At 47.0% G+C, this 21,887-nt stretch overlaps 2 protein-coding genes across 3 annotated transcripts; one reads left to right on the plus strand and one right to left on the minus strand.

Moving 5' to 3' along the window:
- Positions 1-652: 652 nt before the first annotated feature.
- On the plus strand, positions 653-3,741 carry MAD2L1BP (MAD2L1 binding protein). The gene is made up of 2 exons (XM_009900188.2): positions 653-846; positions 3,211-3,741. Exons 1-2 carry the CDS (start codon positions 661-663, stop codon positions 3,739-3,741), a joined length of 717 nt encoding a protein of 238 aa, XP_009898490.2. The 5' UTR covers positions 653-660.
- A 1,645-nt stretch (positions 3,742-5,386) lies between these two features.
- On the minus strand, positions 5,387-17,427 carry LOC104299949 (epoxide hydrolase 1). 2 transcript variants are annotated; one of them, XM_009900171.2, is made up of 10 exons: positions 17,290-17,424; positions 15,742-15,765; positions 14,539-14,752; positions 13,502-13,682; positions 11,256-11,486; positions 10,830-10,959; positions 9,540-9,754; positions 7,120-7,228; positions 6,677-6,802; positions 5,387-5,760 (listed from the first exon to the last, which is right to left on the minus strand). In XM_009900171.2, the coding sequence occupies exons 1-10, from the start codon at positions 17,316-17,318 to the stop codon at positions 5,559-5,561; spliced, it is 1,461 nt and encodes a 486-aa protein (XP_009898473.2). In that variant the 5' UTR covers positions 17,319-17,424; the 3' UTR covers positions 5,387-5,558. The 2 variants fall into 2 exon arrangements, with proteins under 2 accessions (XP_009898473.2, XP_054018367.1); XM_054162392.1 differs by lacking the exon at positions 11,256-11,486 and having other exon boundaries at positions 17,290-17,427.
- Positions 17,428-21,887: the final 4,460 nt, after the last annotated feature.

The following is a 21,887-nucleotide window of genomic DNA, read 5'->3' on the forward strand; positions in this document are numbered from 1 at the left end:
GCGGGGCAAAGGGCGTTCCTCTGCAAGTGACCAGAACCAACACGGCTGCCAGCCGGAGGGAGTTCAGCGGCGAAGGGACGGCAGGCGAAGTTCTGCCCCTTCCCTGCCGCGCACCTTGCCGATATGCAGATGGGCCCGCAACTGCGGGGGGAAAGACCTGACTTATTCCGGAGCCCTCTGGGCAGCAGCTGCAAGGAGGCGGCCGCACCTGTGGCTATGCTGAAGCGCTGGGGGCACCTGGGCTTGCCGCAGTGCCCTCCTCAGGGCGGCGGTCTTTAGCCCCACCGAACACCGCAGCAACACTCCCGCACTTGGCCCCTGCGCAGCTGCCGGTCCCAGGACAGGCGAAGCGGGCCGAGCCGCTCCCCTGGGCGGCGCTGCCCACGGCCCCTCCTCCAGCCGGGCCGGAGCCAGCGGCGGTGCAGAGCTGCGCTCCTCCCCATCAAGTAAGGCGCATGCGCCGCCGGCGGCCGCGCGGGGCGGGCGCCGCGCCACTCCCATGATGCCTCGCGGCGGCGGCCATTCAAATCGCAGCCCTCCGCCGTTGCTGGTCAGGAAATGGCGGCTCGCGGCGCCGCGGCGGTTCCTGCTCCAGCGACTTCTCCCGGGTCCCCGCTCCTCACAGCTGAGGTGGTGCCAGTCCTGGATTGCGGTGGCGAAATGAGGCCCCGGCGAAGCGGGCCGGCGGCGGCCTGCTCCTCGGTGTCGGTGGTGTTCCCGGGGGCTGTGAGTCGGGAGAGCTGCTGTCGATTCGCCTGCGAGCTGCTCAAGCACGTCCTGCACCAGCGGCACCAGCTCCCGCTGCCCTACGAGCAGCTCGCTTACTTCTGCCGGCGTGCGGCGCAGGTGAGGAGGCCTGGGGCGGCTGGGAGGGGCACCTGGGCCCAGGGATGGAGCTCCTGCCACCTCCCTGGGCAACGTGTTCCGGTGTTTCACCACCCTCGCTGATAAAACTTCTCGGTTATATCTGGTCTAAATCTGCCTCCTTTCCATTTAAAACAATCAGCCCTAGTCCTATTGCAACAGGCCCTTCTAGAACGATTGTCCTAATTTTTCTTATAGACCCCCTTTAAGTACTGAAATGCTACAGTAAGGTGTTCTTGGGCCCTTCTCTTTTCCAGGCTGAACAACATCATTTTTCTCAGTCTTTATAGGAGAGAGATTCCAGCCCACTGATAGGTTTTGTGGCCCTCTTCTGGACTTGCCTCTACAGGCCCATGTCTGTCTGGTGCTGAGAATCCTAGAGCTGAAAAAAGTACTCTGGAGGGGTTCTTGTGTCACTGGGGTGGAGGCACAGAATTATGTCTGTGAACCTGCTGGCAATACCCAGCATGTGAATCATAGAATCAACAAGGTTGGAAAAGACCTCAAAGCTCATCAACCTGTCACCCAAGACCCAACTAAACCAGGGCACCAAGTGCCACGTCCAATCCCCTCTTGAACACTTCTGGGGTGGTGCCTCTACCACCTCCCTGGGCAGCACATTCCAATGGGCAATAAATCTCTCAGTGAAGAACTTTCTCCTCACCTTGAGCCTAAACTTCTCCTGGCACAGCTTGAGACTCTGTCCTCTTGTTCTGGTGCTGGTTGCCTGAGAGAAGAGACCAACTCCCTCCTGGCTACAACCTCCTTTTAGGTAGTTGTAGACAGCAATAAGGTCTCCTCTGAGTCTCCTCTTCACCAGGCTAAGCAACCCCAGCTGCCTCAGCCTCTCCCCAGCCTCGATGCCCTTCTCTGGACACACTCAAGTGTCTCAATGCCCTTAATAAACTGAGGGACCCAGAACTGGACACAGGACTCAAGCTGTGGTCTAACCAGTGCTGAGTACAGGGACACAGTGACTTCCCTGTTCCTGCTGGCCACACTCTTTCTGATGCAGGCCAGGATGCCATTGGCCTTCTTGGCCACCTGGGCACACTGCTGGTTCATGTTCAACTGGCTGTCAATCAGTACCCCCAGGTCCCTTTCCAGCAGTGCATGTTGTAGTCTCGTGTCTGGCTTTTCATCCAACCAGTACCCCCAAGTCCTTCACAGGGCTGCTCTCAATCCCCCAGTTTATACTCATAGTGAGGCTTTTTTGAACCACAATCTTGTCTGGGTCCCTCTGGGTGGCATCTTGTCCCTGAAGTTTGTCGACAGCATAGCTCAGTTGTGTCATCTGCAGACTTGTTGAGGATGTGTTTGATCCTGCTCTCTGTCACTGATAAAGATATTAGACACGCTTGTCGCGTGAGAGAGACCACTTGTTGCTGATGTCCATCTGCACATCAAACCACTGAACATTACCATCTGAATGCAACCATACAACCAAGTCCCTATGTGCTGAATAGTCAACCCATTAAGTCCATATCTCTCCAATTTAAAGATAAGGATATTGTTGAGGACTGTGCCAAAGGTCATAGAGGTCCTCATAGGTGATCCCCATAGCTCTATCCTTGCCCACTGATGTTGCCACTTGATTGCAGGAAGTCACTTGCGATTCTAGCTCAGTAACTTGTGTTTTAATGTGTCATCTGCCTCTGAAATGCTTATTGTAATGCTTAAATGTTACCACAACTTATTTTTTTATGTTATTGTGTTCTGTTAGGTAGCTAAAGGTCTCAAGAAGTTACTATTTTCCCACTTTCTGGCCCCCTTTCTGCTCAAAGCATGTCACACTCTTGTTATTCAAGTAACTTTAAGAAGGAAAAAAAAAGTGGTTTTGGAGTGATAGCTGATCTTTAAAAGATGGAGCTTCTGATTCCTCTGGGAATTCATCAGTTGTGTGATTCAGATTCAAAGTGAGTAGCTATAGAGAAGTCTTTTTGTGTTCCACTTGGGTCTCCTGATAACCAGCACCAGAACAAGTCTCAAGCTGCACCAGGGGAAGCTTAGGCTTGAGGTGAGGAGAAAGTTCTTCACAGAGAGTGTTGTTAGCCGTTGGAATGTGCTGCCCAGGGAGGTGGTGGAGTCACCATCCCTGGAGGTGTTCAAGAGGGGATTGGATGTGGCACTTGGTGCCATGGTTTAGTCATTAGGTCTGTAGTGACAGGTTGGACTTGATGATCTTTGAGGTCTCTTCCAGCCTTGGTGGTTCTGTGTATATGGGTGCCTCTATAAAAACCCCTTTGAACTTTCCTTGACTTCTAGGGATGAGCCATGCTTTCTGAAGAGTGTGTTAGGATTAATGCCCTTACAATGAAATATACTAATTGTTTGTTTGTTTTCCAGGACGGAGATGTGATGAAGAAACCACCCTCCGTGAACCTGGCAAGCAAAAAGTGCCAGCAGGTGCTGATGGAGCTGGAGGGAATGCTTCAGCACTTGGAAGTCATGTTTAGATTGACAGTGGTTCCTCGGGTTCTTATTCTGCTTGGAGGCAATGTCATGAACCCCAAGGAGCTGTACGAGCTCAACTTGGAGGGTATATGCGAGGGCAGCGCCGAGGAGAGCCTGAAAACTGCATCCTGTGTTCGCAAGCTCTTTCACTCGCTCTTCATTGCTGATGTCTTCAGTGAACTTAAGACCCTCCCTGTCATGGGCACTGTTGTTATGGTCCAAGGACACCGCGATTGTGGTGTTGATTGGTTCCGGCCCAAGCTCAACTACAAAGTGCCGACCCGAGGGAGGCAACTAACTGTTAGCTTGTCCTGTGATGGAGATGTCCACACAAGTGACGCACCGGCTCAGCGTATGACTTCCACTTGGGAGGACTATGTCTGGTTTCAAGCACCAGTGACGCTCAAAGGCATTCATGAGTGACCTGTGCTTTGCGGAACTTGAATACTGGATAACTTTTGGTGCTGCTTTAAGTGATGATAACTTTATCAAATGTAATTGCATTTTTTTGTCTGCCTGGATCTGCTCTCTGGGGCATCTCCTGCCTTCTTGTAGCTTTGACTCTGTTCTTGAAAGCAAATAGCCTTTAAGGCACGGCTGCACACAGATACAGTGATTCTTGAGGGACCTAAGTTGTGTCACAGGACAGGAATTGGTGTGTTGGGAGTAAACTTTTCCGCCACTTACTAAGTGAACTGGGGAATGCTGATTGTTTGGCACTCTAGCACACACGAAGGCTGTAACCATTCTTACCTACCCTACTCCTGTGAAAGGAGACCTTTCCCTGCAGTCTGATCAGGCTTCAGTACTTTGAGGTTTTGCCCAACTATTTGGTAAAATTAGGTTTCCCTGTAACTCAGCCTCAGTTACTGGATAATCCAAAGAGTGGGACTTCCTAGCAACTGGGAGGTCTTACACCTATCATAGCCTTGTACTGGTGGTAAAAAAGCTGAGCAGCCCTATGGAGAAAGAGCATTGAGTCCAGCAGCCTGGACCATCAGATACACCTTTAAAAATAAAAGGAAGCAGCTTCTGCTCTCTTCAGAGGAAGCTAGGACTCCTGCCCCAACAGGCTGGTGTTTTGTTGTTTTAAGTGAGAATGAAGTTTGTTTCTTGTTTATTTTAGATCTTCAAAGTCATAGATTCTAAATGTTTCTGAAATATGAAAGAGTTGTGGGCAGTATGATCAAGTTCACTATTTTTTACTATTTTTACCTGTCAAATTTCTGTTCCAAGTTAGAATGTGTTGCCTGCAAGCAGAACTCGAGCCTTTCTGACCTGGTGTCTAGTGCAGAATGGGACAGGGAGGGAAGGAAACCTTCAGAGTGTGGCGTCTTGGAGCTAAATATCTACTGGAGTTGTCTTCAGTCAGCTGTGTATGTATCTCTGATACAATGAGCTTAACAGCTCCAAAGACCTCCATCTTACCTGAAGAGAAACTTGAGCCTACTAGTAGCACAGTTGCTTGCAGTTTCTTGCTAGCAAAAAAATGCATGATGGGATGGGTGGTAAAAATCCTTTGAAAAAAGGCTAAAGGCTGAAGTAACACTTCTACAATTAGTGCATATTTTTACTTTGATCTTTTAGAATGGAACAAGGTTCTAGAACTAGGAGAAATTGATACTTTTGAGCTTGCAGAACACAAATGCTGTCTCTGAGGGATCAGTTTGTAACCATTTATAACACGTAGTAACTGCTAAAGGCTAGCTTAAGGCAAAAGAACTGCTAAAATGAAGAAAACTGCCTGATGTGCAGCTGCCCGCTTGAATATGTAATTGCAGGTCTCTTGAGTTAAACATAATTTGAATGTAGGAGTGTTGGTGCTCAGGAGATCAAAACTCTTCACACTTTCACCAAAGGTGCTTGTAATGCATATTTAAGAATGCTAACACTCAAGTATTTAATGAACCTTTTGAACAGGAGCCTTAGTTCTGATGATCAAAGGTCTGGTTCCCTTCTACTCCGAGTGCAATGATACTGCATTAAACTGTTTACATATTGTGTTATACTTGAAATATGAATGCAGCAATTATATGGTGCTGGGAAAGAAAGAAGACAAGATGCCTTTTTCCTCTTTTATTAAAAGATTCAGAGCTTGATTAAGAAGTTTTGTACTATAATCATCACAATAAAATGCTGCCTGAAGTACGTGATTACATGGGATTTATTTAATCCCTTAAAGGTTCTGCTGGTGGCAGAAAGACTTGCTTGCATTCTCTGTGGGCATCTTAACCACAGGTTCACAGCTTTTCCACCTTTCTGACAAAGTGAATGATGTCTTCTGCCAGAAGCCTTGGTTCCTCAAAAGCAGCAAAATGCCCTCCACGTGGCATGTAAGAGTATGTGATGATGTTTCTGAAGATCTTCTTTGCCCAGACAGGTGGGGTGTGCATTATCTCCTGAGGAAAAGCTGCAATCCCTGTTGGAACGTGTACTCCAATCCTGGAAGACATTATTTAACTGCATTTTTGCGAGAAGTCCTGGGGAAAGTCTATCAAATAAAACCCTTCTGACTCTTAACTGCTACAGTCAACTGGAAAAGGCTCACCACAGCAACCCTTTTTGTGATCTGTGCTCTACTGAAGAGCTTCACTTGTATTTGGATCTCTTTGAGTTTAAGAATGTTACACCCAAAAATATGTGAAGCAGAGCCAACTTTGCACACAGTACAATCTTGAAGTGCTTTAGATGTTTAAGCTTACCTTGTTTTGTAGCTGTGTGGGAAGGTGCCACACCTCTTTCAGAGTACAAAACCAAAATGAGCCAGCTCGTGTTTACTTTGGAATGTATGCTACCAGCATAGCAAAAGAATCTTAAGAGGAAAGGTAAACTGGTTTGGTTGACAAAGAAAAGCTCTCCTTTTTGTTTGTAGTATTGCTCACTTGGAGAATTCTGCTCAGCAGTATCTTCCTGGTCAGCCTCTCTTATACTCCCCTTAAAGCCAGCAGCTTGGTTTCAATTACCCCTCTCCAAATTTCTTCCAAGCTTGTGCTTAACACTTGTAGTTCTTTGTCCACCAGTAAGCCAAACCATTCCTAAGTCAGTTGGAGCCTCTCTTGGAGATGTTCATGATTTTGTTTGATTTCTTACTGAACTAAGGCATAGATCACATTTGTTTGGTGAGTAAATATATTTACTCACCAGACTTGAATATAGTTCACATCTTCCTCATTCTTTGCCACGAGTTGCCTTGTGTGAATTACAAGTTCAAAGCAAAATGATAACTGTGTTTATCAAAACCCCCCACTGAAAGCTCCGAGTTTTAAATTATGGAGTTAAATTTGCTGTTGTAAGTTTGTACAGGCAGTTGTGATCCAGTCTCATTTGCAAATCAGTGTTGCATCTGCTACTTCATTACCTGGCATCAGTAGATAGACCAGGGTCCTTGGAGATGTTCTCCTTGTAGTAGCGCATTGAGGACACAATGGAGGCTGTCACCCAATATATCATCACATTAGTCAAAAGCTCATCAAGAGTGTATTTGCTGTTGAGAGAGAGAAAGATAAAGACATTTCACTGAAAGCTGTTCCTCAGTACATTGTTATGCTCATGCCCTAAAGAAGAGTTGTTCTTCACTAGTTTTCAAGCAGCAAATCAATCTCCACCTGTGTGCCTAGAAGGAAACTGCCTGCTGCTGAAGCAGTAGCTTGCAGGTGCCCTGTTACAAGGTAAACCTACTAATGAGCAATCTTTCATTCTTAAAATTCAGCTTTGACTACCTGGTGTTTTACTGAGCTCCTCATTGCTTATCATCACTCATTGTTTTAATGAGTTTTGATGGAAGCTCTTCTGTTTTCTTACCTTTCCAAGCCCCCATTTTCTTTATGCAGAAATGATTTATCTGTCCAGGTAGAGAATTTCTCCAAGATATATGCAGCAAGTCCCACAGGAGAGTCATTCACTCCACAGCCTAATTCAGGAGAGGAATGGGAGAGCTATTGAAGTTGCCCAGCAGTGCAACTGGAGATGAGCATTTTTCTGGGCTGTAAGCTGCCCCTAAACCTGTCTGCAACAGCCATGGGTTAGATGCTCAGACATGCCAGTCTTTTTGGCATCTTATTAATCATTCAACCTGTACTACAGCTTGTGGTGAGTGAAAATCCATTAGCTTTGTTTTAAACCTGCCTAATGAGAACTAAACTGATGATGTAGATATTTCCTGAGACTAAGTAGGGGGTATTTTTTTTCCCCTATTCATTTTCTCCAATTCACAGTTTTAGGGGGCTAAAAAAAATCCTTACTTCTCTCTTTTCAGGCTGAAGAGTCCTAGGCTATGTACAGTGCTTGTATGATAGCTACTTGATCTGGAACATGTCCAGAAGGGCAACAAAGCTGGGGAGGGGTTTGGAGCACAAGCTCTATGAGCAGAGGCTGAGGAGACCTTATTGCTGTCTACAATGCCCTGAAGGGAGGTTGTAGCCATGTGGGGATTGGTCTCTCCTCCCAGGCAACCAGTGACAGAACAAGAGGACACAGTCTCAGACTGTGCCAGGGGAGGTTTAGGCTGGATGTTAGGAAGAAGTTCTTCACAGGAAGAGTGATTGGCCATTGGAATGGGCTGCCCAGGGACGTGGTGGAGTTACTGTCACTGGAGGTGTTTAGGAAGAGACTGGATGGGGTGCTTGGTGCCATGGTTTAGTTGATTAGATAGTGCTGGGTGATAGGTTGGACTTGATCTCGAAGGTCTTTTCCAACCTGGTTAATTCTATTCTATTCTATTCAGTCTTCATTTTCATCCCCTTTCTGTACCCTTATGAAACAGAAGGAACAGAGGTGCAACAGATTCACATGTCACAGGTTAGTGTGGTATGGCTTTTTCAGTCTTTTTTTGCTATCTTTAAGAATTTGTGAGATTCTTTTAAACTCTGAGCCAGCTAACATTTCAAAGCACTCTCCATGACCTGTGGATTCTTGCATATGGCAACAGCCAAACTTGAACCCATTGTGATTTTCATCCTTTACTTTAGTTGCTTTGAACTTTGTAGACACCAGGCCAGTTATCTTCAGGTTACACAAAACTCTGGATAGCTGTCAAATTTTCACTTAACCATTAACTTTTATCTGTAGAAATATTAGGATCATGTTGAAATGTACAGGTGCCAGCACAGATGTTTGTGGTACTGCCCCTCCCCTGAAACCTGCTTACTGTTAACTAGTTACTAATCCACGAACTTAATCCTTCTCTTAAGGCAAGAAGTTCTATACAGAGAGAGTGATTGCCCATTGGAATGGGCTGCCTGGGGAGGTGGTGGAGTCACCATCATTGGAGGTGTTCAGGAGGAGACTTGATGGGCTGCTTGGTGCCATGGGTTAGTTGTTTAGGTGGGTTGGATTGGTTGATGGGTTGGACGCGATGATCTTGAAGGTCTCTTCCAACCTGGTCTGGCCTGGTCTATTCTATTCTATTCTTCTGTATTTTAAGAACATTGGGTGAGGAGCCTCAACAAAACTATTTTTTTTTTTAAAATGAAATCTATTACATTACTGAATCCAAAGATCTTTGATTCTGCCAGAGCCAGAGAATGATTTCCCTGTGATATTATCACTTGTAAATCAATTCTGCTCCTTAATTCTGATATTTTTCTGATTTGAGATTAAATATACTGATCCTAATTTTTCTGAGGCTACCTTCACTATTTGGCTCTTAAAAAGCAAAACAACAACAAACCAACCCCTCCCTAGTATTTTGTTTGTCTCTCTTCATTCCTTTGGCATTGCAATTAGCTCAAGCAACAGACTAGGCATTAATTGATGTTATAGTTTGAGTTTCTTCTTCAGACTCTGTATCTACTGTCCCCACCAACTGTGTCAAGAGTTCTGGCTGTTCAGTTGTTAGTGCTGTGTCTGCCTTTGTGCAAGTTTCACCTTGCATTTGGTTATCATATTTTTCTTGTTTTCACCCACATTTATTTCCAGAAGCTTCAAGTTTGGGACCCTGTGCTTTATTTCAAGATGCTTTTTGCAAAGCATTTCTTTCCTCAAAAGCAGCAGCATGCCATTTAAAAGAGTTTTGGAAAATGGTGTTGAAGTCTTCATCTTATTTCTAAGCTGTTCCTTTGAACTTTCTTTTACAGGGCCATCAGACTTTGGATGTTACCTTGCCCTTCAGTCACCAGAGCTCTGCTTCTCAAACACAGTTGGCCTTTGTTCAGCTAAAAGTTTTTATAGACCGTAAGCAGTTAGTATACAAAACGCGTAACGATGCAGAGAAGGTTCATTACCTGCAGTGTCTGGTTTGGTGGCTTGGATGTGTAAGTATCCAGACTCTTGCAGAATTTGGTAAAAATTCTTCTGGATAAAAGGGTACATACGTCGAACATCTTCCCTAGTGAAGCCTACAAGCCATGGCACATAAGCCCCGACCAGTACAGAAAGCATATTCCTGAGACCTCCAAGGCCAGTGAAGACGAGATTCAGATGAAGCCCTTTCACAGATCTACAATGGAGTCAACGAATAAAAGGTTAAATTAAGTGAGTTTTCTGTCAAAACCTTTTCCAGAAAATCAGTCTGACTGGGGCTGTGATAGAAGCATTTCACTGAGCCAGATACATAAAGCCTTTCAGGTTGATCATGATATAAAAGCAAACTAAAGTATGGGAGTTAGAAATGATGCAGCTGGTCCCATCTCTGTCCAGCTCTGTTTCTGGTAGGATAGCATTAGGCACACAGTTTCTGGCTGGAGCATACCATGTTAGCAGCTCTGGCTGTTGATCTCGTGTTTGCTGTGCTGCAGGGAACAGGCTGCATTGGGTATTTTCTGAAAACCACAGAATTGCAGAATGTTAGGGGGTTGGAAGGGACCTTGAAATATCATCCAGTCCAATCCCCACTGCCAGAGCAGGATCACCTGTACCAGATCACATAGGAACACATCCCCAGGGGGATCGCAGGTGGCCATGGTACTCTGGGTGCTGTGAAACACAGCTGCAATCAGGAGCAACATACTGCTCGGTTCTGCGATCTTCAGTGCTCTGAGAGCTTTCCCAACTTATCTGTTCTCTGACCTAAGCATAGCTGTGGTGCTCACTAGTCATTAAATGCTAAACAATAAGCTGTGATGTCATCTTCTAAGGAATGTACTGTATTTCTTTTCTGATCCATCTCAACTCTGCATTTTAGAGAGAAAAGTTCTGTACTTTGTGGTACTATTCAGCTGCTGAAAGGCTGAACTTCTTCCTTCCTCCTGCCCCTGCTGATTTTCAGGTTATCTCCTTCCTGATTTTGCATGATGATCTATCACCTTGAGGTCTCAGATCAAAATGCAGCAGAGTTTACATTCACAGCTAGCGAAAGAGAAGCCAAACAGCACCAACATTCAGTAAGAACCGCACCGATATCAATGCAAAGTGTATGAATATAGTTGAATGCAGAGGGGTGGGAATGCCACAGGGGGAAACAAAAGGGATGAGGGGCAGAGCAACAAACAGAAGGCAGCACAAGAACCTTGGGGCCAGAAGATAGGGTAAGAACTGAAGGCAGCTTTTCTGCACTGAATCCCTTTGCTACTCACTGTGGCAGCATTTGGGCCATGTTTGTGGTAATACGAGATCCCCAGTCTCCTCCCTGCAGGTAGTATTCCTTGAAGCCCAGTCTGTTCATCAGCTTGTGAAATATCCGAGCAGTTGCTATGGAGTCAAAGCCTGTAGATAATCAGAGGAGACCTGTTTGTCCTAGTGTTCACCCCCTGGCCAAAGATCATTGCCTACTACAGGCATGTAAACATGCTGCTGTGTGAAGCACAGTGGCTGTGCTGCTCTGTGTCACTCAAAAACACAAGATGAGAGAAATTCAGTGGAAAGCAAACCTCCACAGCCAGCCTCAGCCATGTGGGTGTTAGTACAGAGCAGCTACATTCACAAATTCCTGGGGGCCTGGAGACAGCTGTAGTGTTACTTCAAAATCCCTGTGAGTCCAACAGAGCCTTTCCAACCCTTACCTTTCTGGTGTGGTGCCTCTGAGAAGCCATAGCCTGGAATGGATGGGCAGATGATCTCAAACACCACATCAGCTTCATTCAGGCCATGCCTAGCTGGCTCTGTGAGCAGGGGGATGATCTTGTAGAACTCGTAGAAGGAGCCAGGCCAGCCATGGACCATCAGCAGAGGCTTAACAGCTCGGCCATGAGGGACGTAGGAGGGCTTCACATGGATAAAATGGATATCAATCCCTGCCACATATCCAAGAAAGATAAATTAAAGCTCTGGTTCCATCACAGTTTCTGGGTTGAACTCCAAAGAAGGAGGGTGTAAAAAATTTAACTAGCATTCACAGCAGAAGTTACACAATCAACCCATGGCAAGAAGATGCCTAGCTTACAGGAGATGCCTGGTATTCTAAGTGTCTCATCTTTTACATACACAGGCATTGATCCCAGACCCAGATATCTCTCAGGAGACTGAGCATTTGTATACTGAGAACCTGGTCTCACAGTATTTAGTAGAGCTGCACTTAAATGAATAGCATCATGCAGGTAGGGCACATATGAAAACGTGACGAAGCTGCAAAAGATGTGGGTGATAAAAAGAAACATGAAGTAGTTAAGTGCAAGAAAGAAGTTTAACTTCTACAAGTGCAAGAAGGAAGATCACTTATCCAAAGTCTGGCTAACCTCACCTGGCTAAACTGGGGTGGTTGGTATTCTATCTTCAGAATCTGGGTAAACTTTGCATTTTTCTAAGGTGGCTTCAAGCCAATAGCAGAAGAAAACTGCATCATTAGAACAGGTTCAGAGGCAGATGAAGTCCATCTTGAAGCAGACCTAATCTTATTGCCACTTTGTAATGCTCATAATCTGTAGAAGGTTATTAATAATATAGCCGCAGGTCCTGCCTGACCAACCTGATCTCCTTCTATGATCAGGTGACTGCCTGGTGGATGTGGGGAGGCCTGTGGATGTAGTCTACCTGGACCTCAGCAAGGCCTTTGACACCGTTCCCCATAGCAAACTCCTGGCCAAGCTGTCAGCCCATGGCTTGGATGGGAGCACACTGCGATGGGTTAGGAACTGGCTGGAGGGCCGAGCCCAGAGAGCGGTGGTGAATGGTGCCACATCCAGCTGGCAGCCAGTCACCAGTGGTGTGCCCCAGGGATCAGTACTGGGCCCCATGCTCTTTAACATCTTTATTGATGATCTGGACGAGGACATTGAGTCCATCATCAGTAAATTTGCTGACGACACCAAGCTGGGGGCAGGAGTTGATCTGCTGGAGGGTAGAGAGGCTCTGCAGAGGGACCTCGACAGGCTGGACAGATGGGCAGAGTCCAACGGCATGAGATTTAACACATCCAAGTGCCGGGTTCTGCACATTGGCCACAGCAACCCCATGCAGTGCTACAGGCTGGGGTCAGAGTGGCTGGAGAGCAGTCAGGCTGAGAGGGACCTGGGGGTGCTGGTCGACGGTAGACTGAACATGAGCCTGCAGTGTGCCAAGGCAGCAAAGAGGGCCAATGGCATCCTGGCCTGCATCAGGAACAGTGTGGCCAGCAGGAGCAGGGAGGTCATTCTGCCCCTGTACACTGCACTGGTTAGGCCGCACCTCGAGTACTGTGTCCAGTTCTGGGCCCCTCAGTTTAGGAAGGAGGTTGACTTGCTGGAACGAGTCCAGAGAAGAGCAACAAAGTTGGTGAGGGGTTTGGAACATAAGCCCTACGAGGAGAGGCTGAGGGAGCTGGGGGTGCTTAGCCTGGAGAAGAGGAGGCTCAGGGGTGACCTTATTACTCTCTACAACTACCTGAAGGGAGGTTGTAGACAGACGGATGTTGGTCTCTTCTCCCAGGCAAGCAGTACCAGAACAAGAGGACACAGTCTCAGGCTGCGCCAGGGGAGGTTCAGGCTGGATGTTAGAAAAAAGTTCTATACAGAGAGAGTGATTGCCCATTGGAATGGGCTGCCTGGGGAGGTGGTGGAGTCGCCATCACTGGAGGTTTTTAGGAGAAGACTTGACAGGGTGCTTGGTGCCGTGGGTTAGTTGCTTGGGCGGTGTTGGATTGGTTGATGGGTTGGACACGATGATCTTGAAGGTCTCTTCCAACCTGGTTTATTCTATGTATTCTATGTATATTTCATTCCTTTCACTAAGCTGTTGTACATGCTGTTGTCTTAAATATTGTAACCTCTAAAATCCCCCCGTCTCTCAGTGTGTTTCACAGTGAGACCTGCTCAAGCTACAGAGACCACCTCACCTTCAATGGTGGTTTGGAAATGGGGGTATTTGTTCAGGACTTCCACTTGCTTGCGCCAGTCGAACTGGTTCCTCCAGTAGGCCACCACCTTCTGCAGGTAGTTGGAGTTGAAGCCGTAATCGAAGGCAGCTCCTTCCAGCGGCTGTGCGTAGCGGGCCTGCTCCAGGCGACGGTGCAGGTCCTGTGGGGAAGAGACCTTCTTGTGAAGGCTGGCCAGCTGCCCTATGCCAGAGCGGGCATGGATGGGCTCTCCTGACTCTGGTGGCTTTAGTGTTGCTCTCCGGGACACCACGAGTCCTACCGAAGCAGCGCCGTACTCCGCATGACCTCCTGGGTCATTTATATAGGGAATATATTTTTCTACATGTTACCAGTTCCCCTATGGCACCCAGCGGTATTGGGTCCTACAGCCGCTGTGTGCTAGTTGGCCAGGTCATTACGGACAGACATGTAGGAACAGAGGTGCTGTGATTCAGTCAAGACCCCATCCCTCCTCACCCTTCTAGCCCTCTCTATGGAAGCCCTTCAGTCCTGCCCCACTGGTGCCACTGCTGTCCAGGTGTCCTCCCACCACCCTACTCCACCATTCATAGCCCCACTGTCCAAGTCTGCTGCTTAAAGTGTGTCCTTTCTGCAGGAGCAGCCCCAGGCTCCATGGAGGGCTTGTGGTCTCAGAAAGTCTTTATGGTAGACTGCAATGAATCTGAACTCAAATCCTATTCATAAAGGGTGGTGAGCAGGTGCTTGGTGCCATGGTTTAGTCGATTAGATAGCGTTGGGTGACAGGTTGGACTCAAGGATCTCAAAGGCCTTTTCCAACCTGCTTAATTCTATTCTATTCTATTCTATTCTATTCTATTCTATTCTACTCTATTCTGTTCTACTTAATGTAGCTAGGCAGCTGTACTGGCATATATAAGTGCATTGCTGTCACCTTGATGACAGCATCAAGATGTCACCTCAAAGCAGTAAGGTGGGTGATAGACTGGCTCCACGTTGCTGCTTTTTCCCTCTCCTTACATCCCAGCCACCAGTACCTCGATCTCTTTGTCAGATGTTTCAATCTTGAAGGGACGGATACTTTCATCTTCTTTCCCTTTTAGGGGTCTTTCACCTGAGCCCCACCATCCATCGCCCATCTCAATAGTCTTGATCTTGTGTCTAGACCTCAGCCAGTAAAGCAGGATACCTCCAATCCCCAGGGCAGCCACAGGGATCAGGACTGCATTCTTCTGAGAATATTCAAAAGATCTGGGAAAGCACAGAACTGTGTTCAACAACAGAAGAGTCAAGGGTACAGGGACTATTCTGAGGCTTGTATTCACATTGCTTGGGCCTGAGCTGTAACTAAAGCCTACACATCCCATGGAGCCAAGAGGGGCTGGGGGTTTCTGTTATTTTAGAATAGAAGAATAGAATAGAATAGAATAGAATAGAATAGAATAGAATAGAATAGAATAGAATAGAATAGAATAGACCAGGTTGGAAAAGAAGATCACAGACAAGATCTGTGGCAGGGTTAAATCTTCTTAGGAGCATCAAGTGCTTGCTGATCAGGATTAGGCTCCCTTGTCCCTCTCATTCTGAACCAGGGTGCCCTGTGGGACAAGGGTCAGCAGGTATAGGTAAATCTATATTAAGGCCTGTACTGGAGTGAATGGGACAGCTGCAGCTGGACTTCTCCAGGAATATATATAAAAACTGCACAAACAGAATAGGCTGAGGAATAGGAACAAAGACAAGGGTCTTCAGCTCATGGAGAGAGCTGAACATGCTGGAGGTGCCCCTCTTGCCAGTGTTTAATTCATAAGTCCCCTACAGATTCAATCATCTTTTAGGGAAACACTGGCCCTCCAATATGATGGGTAAGAGTCTCAACTTGCCTGACTGGTGCTCCTGTTTCTGTTCCAGATGGAAAGGACTCAGACTCTTGAGTTACGGTTGCTAAGTCATCAGAGTCTATTGTAACAGACCTGTAGCATGTTTCAAAAGCACTGAAATGCTTGAGAAATTTGTCCTAAATGTAGCATAGCTTCCTGTTCCTCTGACCTCTGCCTCAAGCTCTTCAGCTTCCCTTAGAGATTAGTAGAGGTGTTTGGGGCTGCTGCAGGGGGCTGCAAGGGGACCGTCAATAAAGATTTGGTTGTTATTATACAGGGTAGAGAAGGGATTATGCTGTGCCCCAGCCAGGGTGCTAATGAGAAGTGAAAGCCTCAGCACAGAGCAGCTATTTCACTTACCTGATCTGGGATAAGATGTTCTCCCTATGAAAGGAAACAAACAAACAAAAGATACTTATAGTCAGTTGACTGAAGAGTATCAACCCTTGGGGATGGCACACAGATTGTCACTTGCCAGCACTGTTTACTGCCCTGCCACAGAATCACAAATTATATAGCCACCTGGCAACCTGCCATTATTTTTCCTACTCTTTGGATGAGAGAGAGAGAGGGGCTCAGGGCACTGCCTCTGCACAAAGAGAGTCTTTCTGGGCTGTGTTTTAGCGGGATAGTTTGTTGCCATAATATTCCCTCCTTCAGCACAATTTAGATAAAAGGCATTAAATAACCCACTAAGTGTCCTTGTGGTGTTTCCTCCTACAAGTAGCCCTGGTATCTCAGCCAAGAAAATATTTTATCTTAACTGCTGTGTAGCAATAGGTACACAGCCTTCACAGGGACTTCCAAGTTCAAGGGTTACTCTGCTGCCAGACACATGATACTCACTGTGTTCCAGAGGCTGGTGGGACATTTCCCTGCCCAGAGTTCAATGAGCAGCAGCTCATTGCTACTTTTGCTACTTGTAACTACTCCTGCCTGAATACCAACGTTTAGGTCGCGTTTGCGTCCTGCAATCTGCAGGACCTGCGTCTGCAAGAGGAAAACATCCTCCTTGCTTCTCTTCCAGCCTGGTAGATTCTTGTACAAGAAAAGCACAACCTAAAACGTGGAAAAATTAGCAGCAACGAGAAAAATCTGATTACTCTGCTTTGTGGAAGACGCCTAAGTCAGGGAGCTGTTTGGTGCCACAGTGGTGATACCTTGAGGCAAAACCAAAACCCACACAAAACCAAACTAACAGAAACCCACCATCAGAACAACAACAAAAACCCCAACAAAGAACCCGAACCCACTAAACACCCCCCCCCCCCACAACAACCCACCCAACAAAAACCAACACAAAAGCCACACAAACAAACCCAACAAAACAAAAGAACCCCCCCTAAAACTTCACGAAAAACCAAGCCCACTTGGTGTTTCTTTTTACCTAATTTCCCACTGCTGCTTATGATACAGAACCTGGTGTCTGTACTGGAGACCCCTGCAGTGGCCAAGACATTTTGGTAACGATGTCTGATACAGCCTTTGTGTGATTTTAAAGGAGGTATGACTTTAAATCGCTCCAGTAGGAAGAACGGGGCTCCTGTGAGCAGTGTCAACCTCCACCTCCCTGGAAGCTAAGCAGCTTGTGCAACAAGTCATAACATGCCTCTGCATATCCCTCTATAGCCCTAATATTCCTCCCGGAGTTCACTGAGTAAGGGGCATGAAACCTCCTACCGTGACAAGAGCACAAGCTCTGCACTGCTAGCAAAGCACGCCTGACACACAAGCAGCTCTCCGAGTGACCAAACCGTGGCTCAAACAAAACCTCCTCCCCGTGCATGCTCGGGAGAACTCAGCTGCATACTCCCACCCTCTAACAGCCTTGTGATGCTGCAGACTTTTCTCCCACCCTGGGGAAACCCCGTTCAGAGTGCCAGCTTCCCTCTGCCATGGATATCTCACCAGGTGTTTGGAAGGATTTCGGGCCACATGCCTGTTCCTCCTCTCCTAACTGCTGTTCGGAGCGAGGCAACCCCAGGCGTTACTCTGCTGGCTTTCTTTTCGGCAGTGACGCTCTTTTGGTGACAATGCAGGTTACATCATCCATTAGTGCCATCTATTGCCTGAGTGCGCAGCTGCAAATTAAGTTCAGCAGAGGTAAATACAAAGTCCTGCACGGGAAGGGAATATCCCTGTGCAGCAGCAGCACAGTCTGGGTGCCGAATGCACAATAAACAAGTCTGCTGAGACTGGCCTGAGGTCCTAGGCTGAACCTGAGTCAACAAGGTGGCCTTGCAGCAAAGGCCAGCTGCATATGGGGCTATACAGCAAGGATGTTAGCCAGCAGGCACGAGTGAAGAGATCCAGACTGAATAGAATAGAATTAACCAGGTTGGAAAAGACCTTTGAGATCATCGAGTCTGACCTATCACCCAGTGTCTCGGTCCGGAGAGGGAAGGAGACACAGTTCTTTTGAATATTCCCGTGTTGTGAAATTAAAGGCAAAAGCGAGGCCAAAATATCAACAGCTAGACTATTTATTACATAAATAAAATGGAAATAAGAAGGGGAGAGGGAGAAGATAGAGAGGGAGAGAGAGAAGAGAGAAAGAGAAGAGGTAAGGAATCATATTACCACACCCCTCACCCACCCCAAGACAGTTTGAGTCTGTGGAGGAGAGGTGCTGCAAGAGATGCTGGGTTTGTAGAGAAAGGGTGCTGAGGCTTTGGCTGGAGAATAGATGAGGTCCCTCTGGGCAGCGTGGGTCAGCTCCATGAGTGGCAGCAAGCGGGACTTAGGACACGGAGAGAGGGTTCAGTCTGCTTCCTTCCTTCTCAGCGGCATGGTCCTCCTTCAGCGTTTTTCTCTCTGCGTTTTTCTTCCTCCGCGATTTTCTTCCTCTGCGGTTTTCTTCCTCCTGAGCCAGTAGTGGTCAAGCCTTTTATACAGTTTTTAGTCCTTAGGTATGTGTCCGAGCATTGTCCCTCAGGAATTCAGGAGCCAGGAAATCATAAGTATCCAGGTATCATTCCCCAGGAAGTCTTTTTGTGTATTCATGTGAGTTTGGACAGTGGTCTGGATGGAGGGGGGCGGCCTCCGCCTCCTTCCTCCCCATCACCCTGCCTACCCACTTATCACACATCAGGAGACAGGTGGAGAGTCCATTGACTCATCACCTGCCCTTCCTGGGGGTATCTGATAGCTAGGAATGATCTTGTGATGGCTGGGTCCTTGGGCTATTGTTGTAGTCCAGCTGCAGTCCAGTGTTATCATGATGCAACTGCAAGGTGATTTGCATCCAGGATTGGTATGGCCTGGGCAAGCAGCAAGTGATTTTATCTTTGTTGACTCACACCAGGAGTTTAGACTCTTACACCCAGCACCATCTTATCAACTAAACCATGGCACCAAGTGCCTCATCCAGTCTCTTTTTAAACACCTCCAGTGATGGTGACTCCACCACCTCCCTGGGCAGCACATTCCAATGGCCAATCACTCTTTCTGTGAAGAACTTCTTCCTAACCTCCTGCCTAAACCTCCCCTGGTGCAGCTTGAGACTGTGTCCTCTTGTTCTGGTGCTGGTTGCCTGGGAGAAGAGACCAACCCCCACCTGGCTACAACCTCCCTTCAGGTAGTTGTAGACTGCTGGGAGTCTGGAGCAGGTGGCATGCAGTTCAGCCTGGAGAAGACCCAAAGTGGTGTCTACACCTACCTAGTGAGGAACTTAGGAACAGCGAACCCAAACTCATCCATCAGGTGCAACAGTTGAGAACCAAATGCAATGGACACAATTGCCACAAGGGAAATTCTGGTTTGATATGAGGAGAAAATAGTTCACCATGGAGTTTTTCAGACACTGGGGCCAGAACCCAGAGAGAATATGGGATCTCTATCCTTGGAGGCATTCAAAATTTGACAGGAACAAGGCACTGAGCAATCTGACCTACATGAGGGTGCTCTGAGTAGGAGTTGGGGTAAGCTGACCTCCAGGTGTCCCATCTAACCTCTCTCACATGTTTTCTCAGAAGTCAACACTTTGTTTTAGCTCAGGGAACTAGATTTCATTTCCTTCATTGTTGGTCAAAATCTTACTGGATAAAGGCTTTTCCTTCCTAAATTGTTGCACAGTGTCCTCACTGTGCTCCTCTCCAGCAAGAGCTACATTTTACTGCCAGAGAAAATTACTCCTGTCTTCATGCAATGCTCAAAATGGAGTACCATCACCAGTGAGTTCTGTGATGATTAGGTCTCATGCTGATCTGAGTTCTTATGCAGCCACTATGCTATCAAAAAGAGCCATGAGGAAGAAAAGCTTGTAAATCTTGCATTTAGCTGAAGTTCAATTCATTGCTACACCATAGCTATTTCTGGTTATATCCATCTGGGATTATTTAGCTTCAGGGTTCTATTTCCCAAACAAATCCATCTCTCTTGAGGCCTCTTAGAAGATGGTATCCCTGACTGCAGAGGCACTTTAGTTGGAAGACTAGATAATAGCAAGAAGAGTATAGAATTTTCAGCCCCACATGGAAGGTAACTGAGGACCCTGTAAGGTGCCAGGTTAAGGTGCAACAGGCTCTGATGTCTCTAGGAGACAAAAGAGACCTTAGGAAAATTCTGGGTTTAACTTGGCAGTAGGAAAAATCATAAATGCTTGTAGAGGAAGGTCTGGTTTAAACATCTGAGAACGAAATTCTCTATACCAAGAATGTGGGAAAAGAGCCAGCAAAGCTAGTTAAAGTTGTGGAGGAGAGATACCAGTTGCTGCTCTGTCTAAAAGGTTTGGGAGAACAAAAATGGCTTTTGCTTAAGACATAAGGGAACACACTAAGGTCATTAATATCATGGTGCTAAAAGGCAACAAACCCTCAGTAATAAATCTGAAACAGCTAAGATGCCAGGACCTCTTCTACTGAGATGTAGGATATGTGCAGGAGTTTTGTGTGAGTGCTGATTGGTAGAGATCCAAAGGTCCCAGAGGAAATCCTTCCCTGGGATGCTGCACCAGCTTGTCCTCAAAAAACAAGGATTTCCACCTCCTCTCCCTCCCCCCCCCCCCCCCCCCCCCCAGCTCTAGTGGCCAAAATGCACAAATCCAGGCAGAAATGGCTTGCTGGAGTCAATCAGGCTGCCTCCCACAAGATTTTTGATGCATGTCCGATAAATGGAAAGAGAAATCCCACAAGAAGGGACCTTCAAAAGCATCTCAGAGTATCTCCCTGCACTGGGGGCAGGATCCCTTATCCTTAGTGACAGACAGCCTGTTTTTAAATCACCTCCTCGGAGCACCATTAGAAAGTTTTCTGACTCTGTCCCAGTGCTGTGTTTTTGCTGATCCAGCTGGTCCATGCCATGACTCGGGCATGGTGGGGGCAGAAAGAGCGAATAACATTTGATATACTGTAGGTGTCTATTGTATCACCATCTAAATTTCCAGTTGCTGCCATCCCAGAATCCCTTTATGACTGGCAGAATTTTATAAAGGAGTTTCACATGTTTCAGTTGCACAAATCACGTACTAAGAGAGAGCTTGTCCCCTGTGCTTTTCTCTTGCTCTCAGCCCTGATCTGCAGGTTCACAGCAGTGACAGAAAATGCACACATAGAAATGTTCCCGTAAGGCATTTTTGTCAGCCGGGTTAGCAGCTGGATACAAGCTGGAGAAGCCAAACACAACATAACCTGCCAGCTCCCCCAGGCCCATCCAGTAAGGCTGGCCCAGTGCGACCTGCGGCTGGAGAAAGACGACCGAGCGCCACCAGCAGTTCTGCAATCACTGAGTGCCCTCTAGTGGGGAGAGCTGGCAGTACACGCATACCCCTTGGGTTGGTTGGTTGAGGGGTTTGTCTTGGTTTCGGTTTGTCTTGGTTTTGGTTTGTCTTGTTTTGGTTTGGATTTTTTGGTTTTCTTATTGCCAGTTGCACATAATCATAACCCAAACCTCATATGCTCAAGCTTCAAATACTATTAAATATCGAAACTTGAGACACACAGAGGGAAGCTGGTGGCTTCTGGTTATACAATGAGCTAATGAAGAGGGGCAAGAGTGGAGCACAAAAGCTTTGACCGTAGCTCTTTTGTAGCTTGGGATGATGTGGCAACTTGGAATTTTGACCTTTAGAGCTCTCTAGGATCCCTCACTGGGATTTAATGGCTCCAGCTGCTCTATGCTGTCCTTTGCCTGACAGTGTGAAGGCTTTGCTGCACAATTTTCCTTTTGCATGCACAAAATCACGTTCTCTGTCTTAAGAATATTACTGGGGAGTAAATGGTGATCTTTATGGTTTTGTGACTTATACTAGGGTCCAGCTCTCCCCTTTCTGTCTGGTCAGTGGAAAGCCGTTGGCTGGTGATGTTTCAGGGCAGGGCAGTATCTGGAAGCTTCTGTGATCTTCCAGGCTCCTGCAACTCTGCTTGCCCTGTGGTATCACTCTGTCTTTGAAGCCAGTATTTTTTCTAGGCGTTTAAGGAAGGTCCTTAAAGCTAATGAGGCTTTCCTTTGCTTTGCTGGATCTTTGCTTCCACAAGCCAAAGACACTGAATGCTGTATTTTCACCACAT

This window comes from Dryobates pubescens, chromosome 6, assembly GCF_014839835.1.
Source record: "Dryobates pubescens isolate bDryPub1 chromosome 6, bDryPub1.pri, whole genome shotgun sequence".
Classification (NCBI taxonomy): Eukaryota; Metazoa; Chordata; class Aves; order Piciformes; family Picidae; genus Dryobates; species Dryobates pubescens.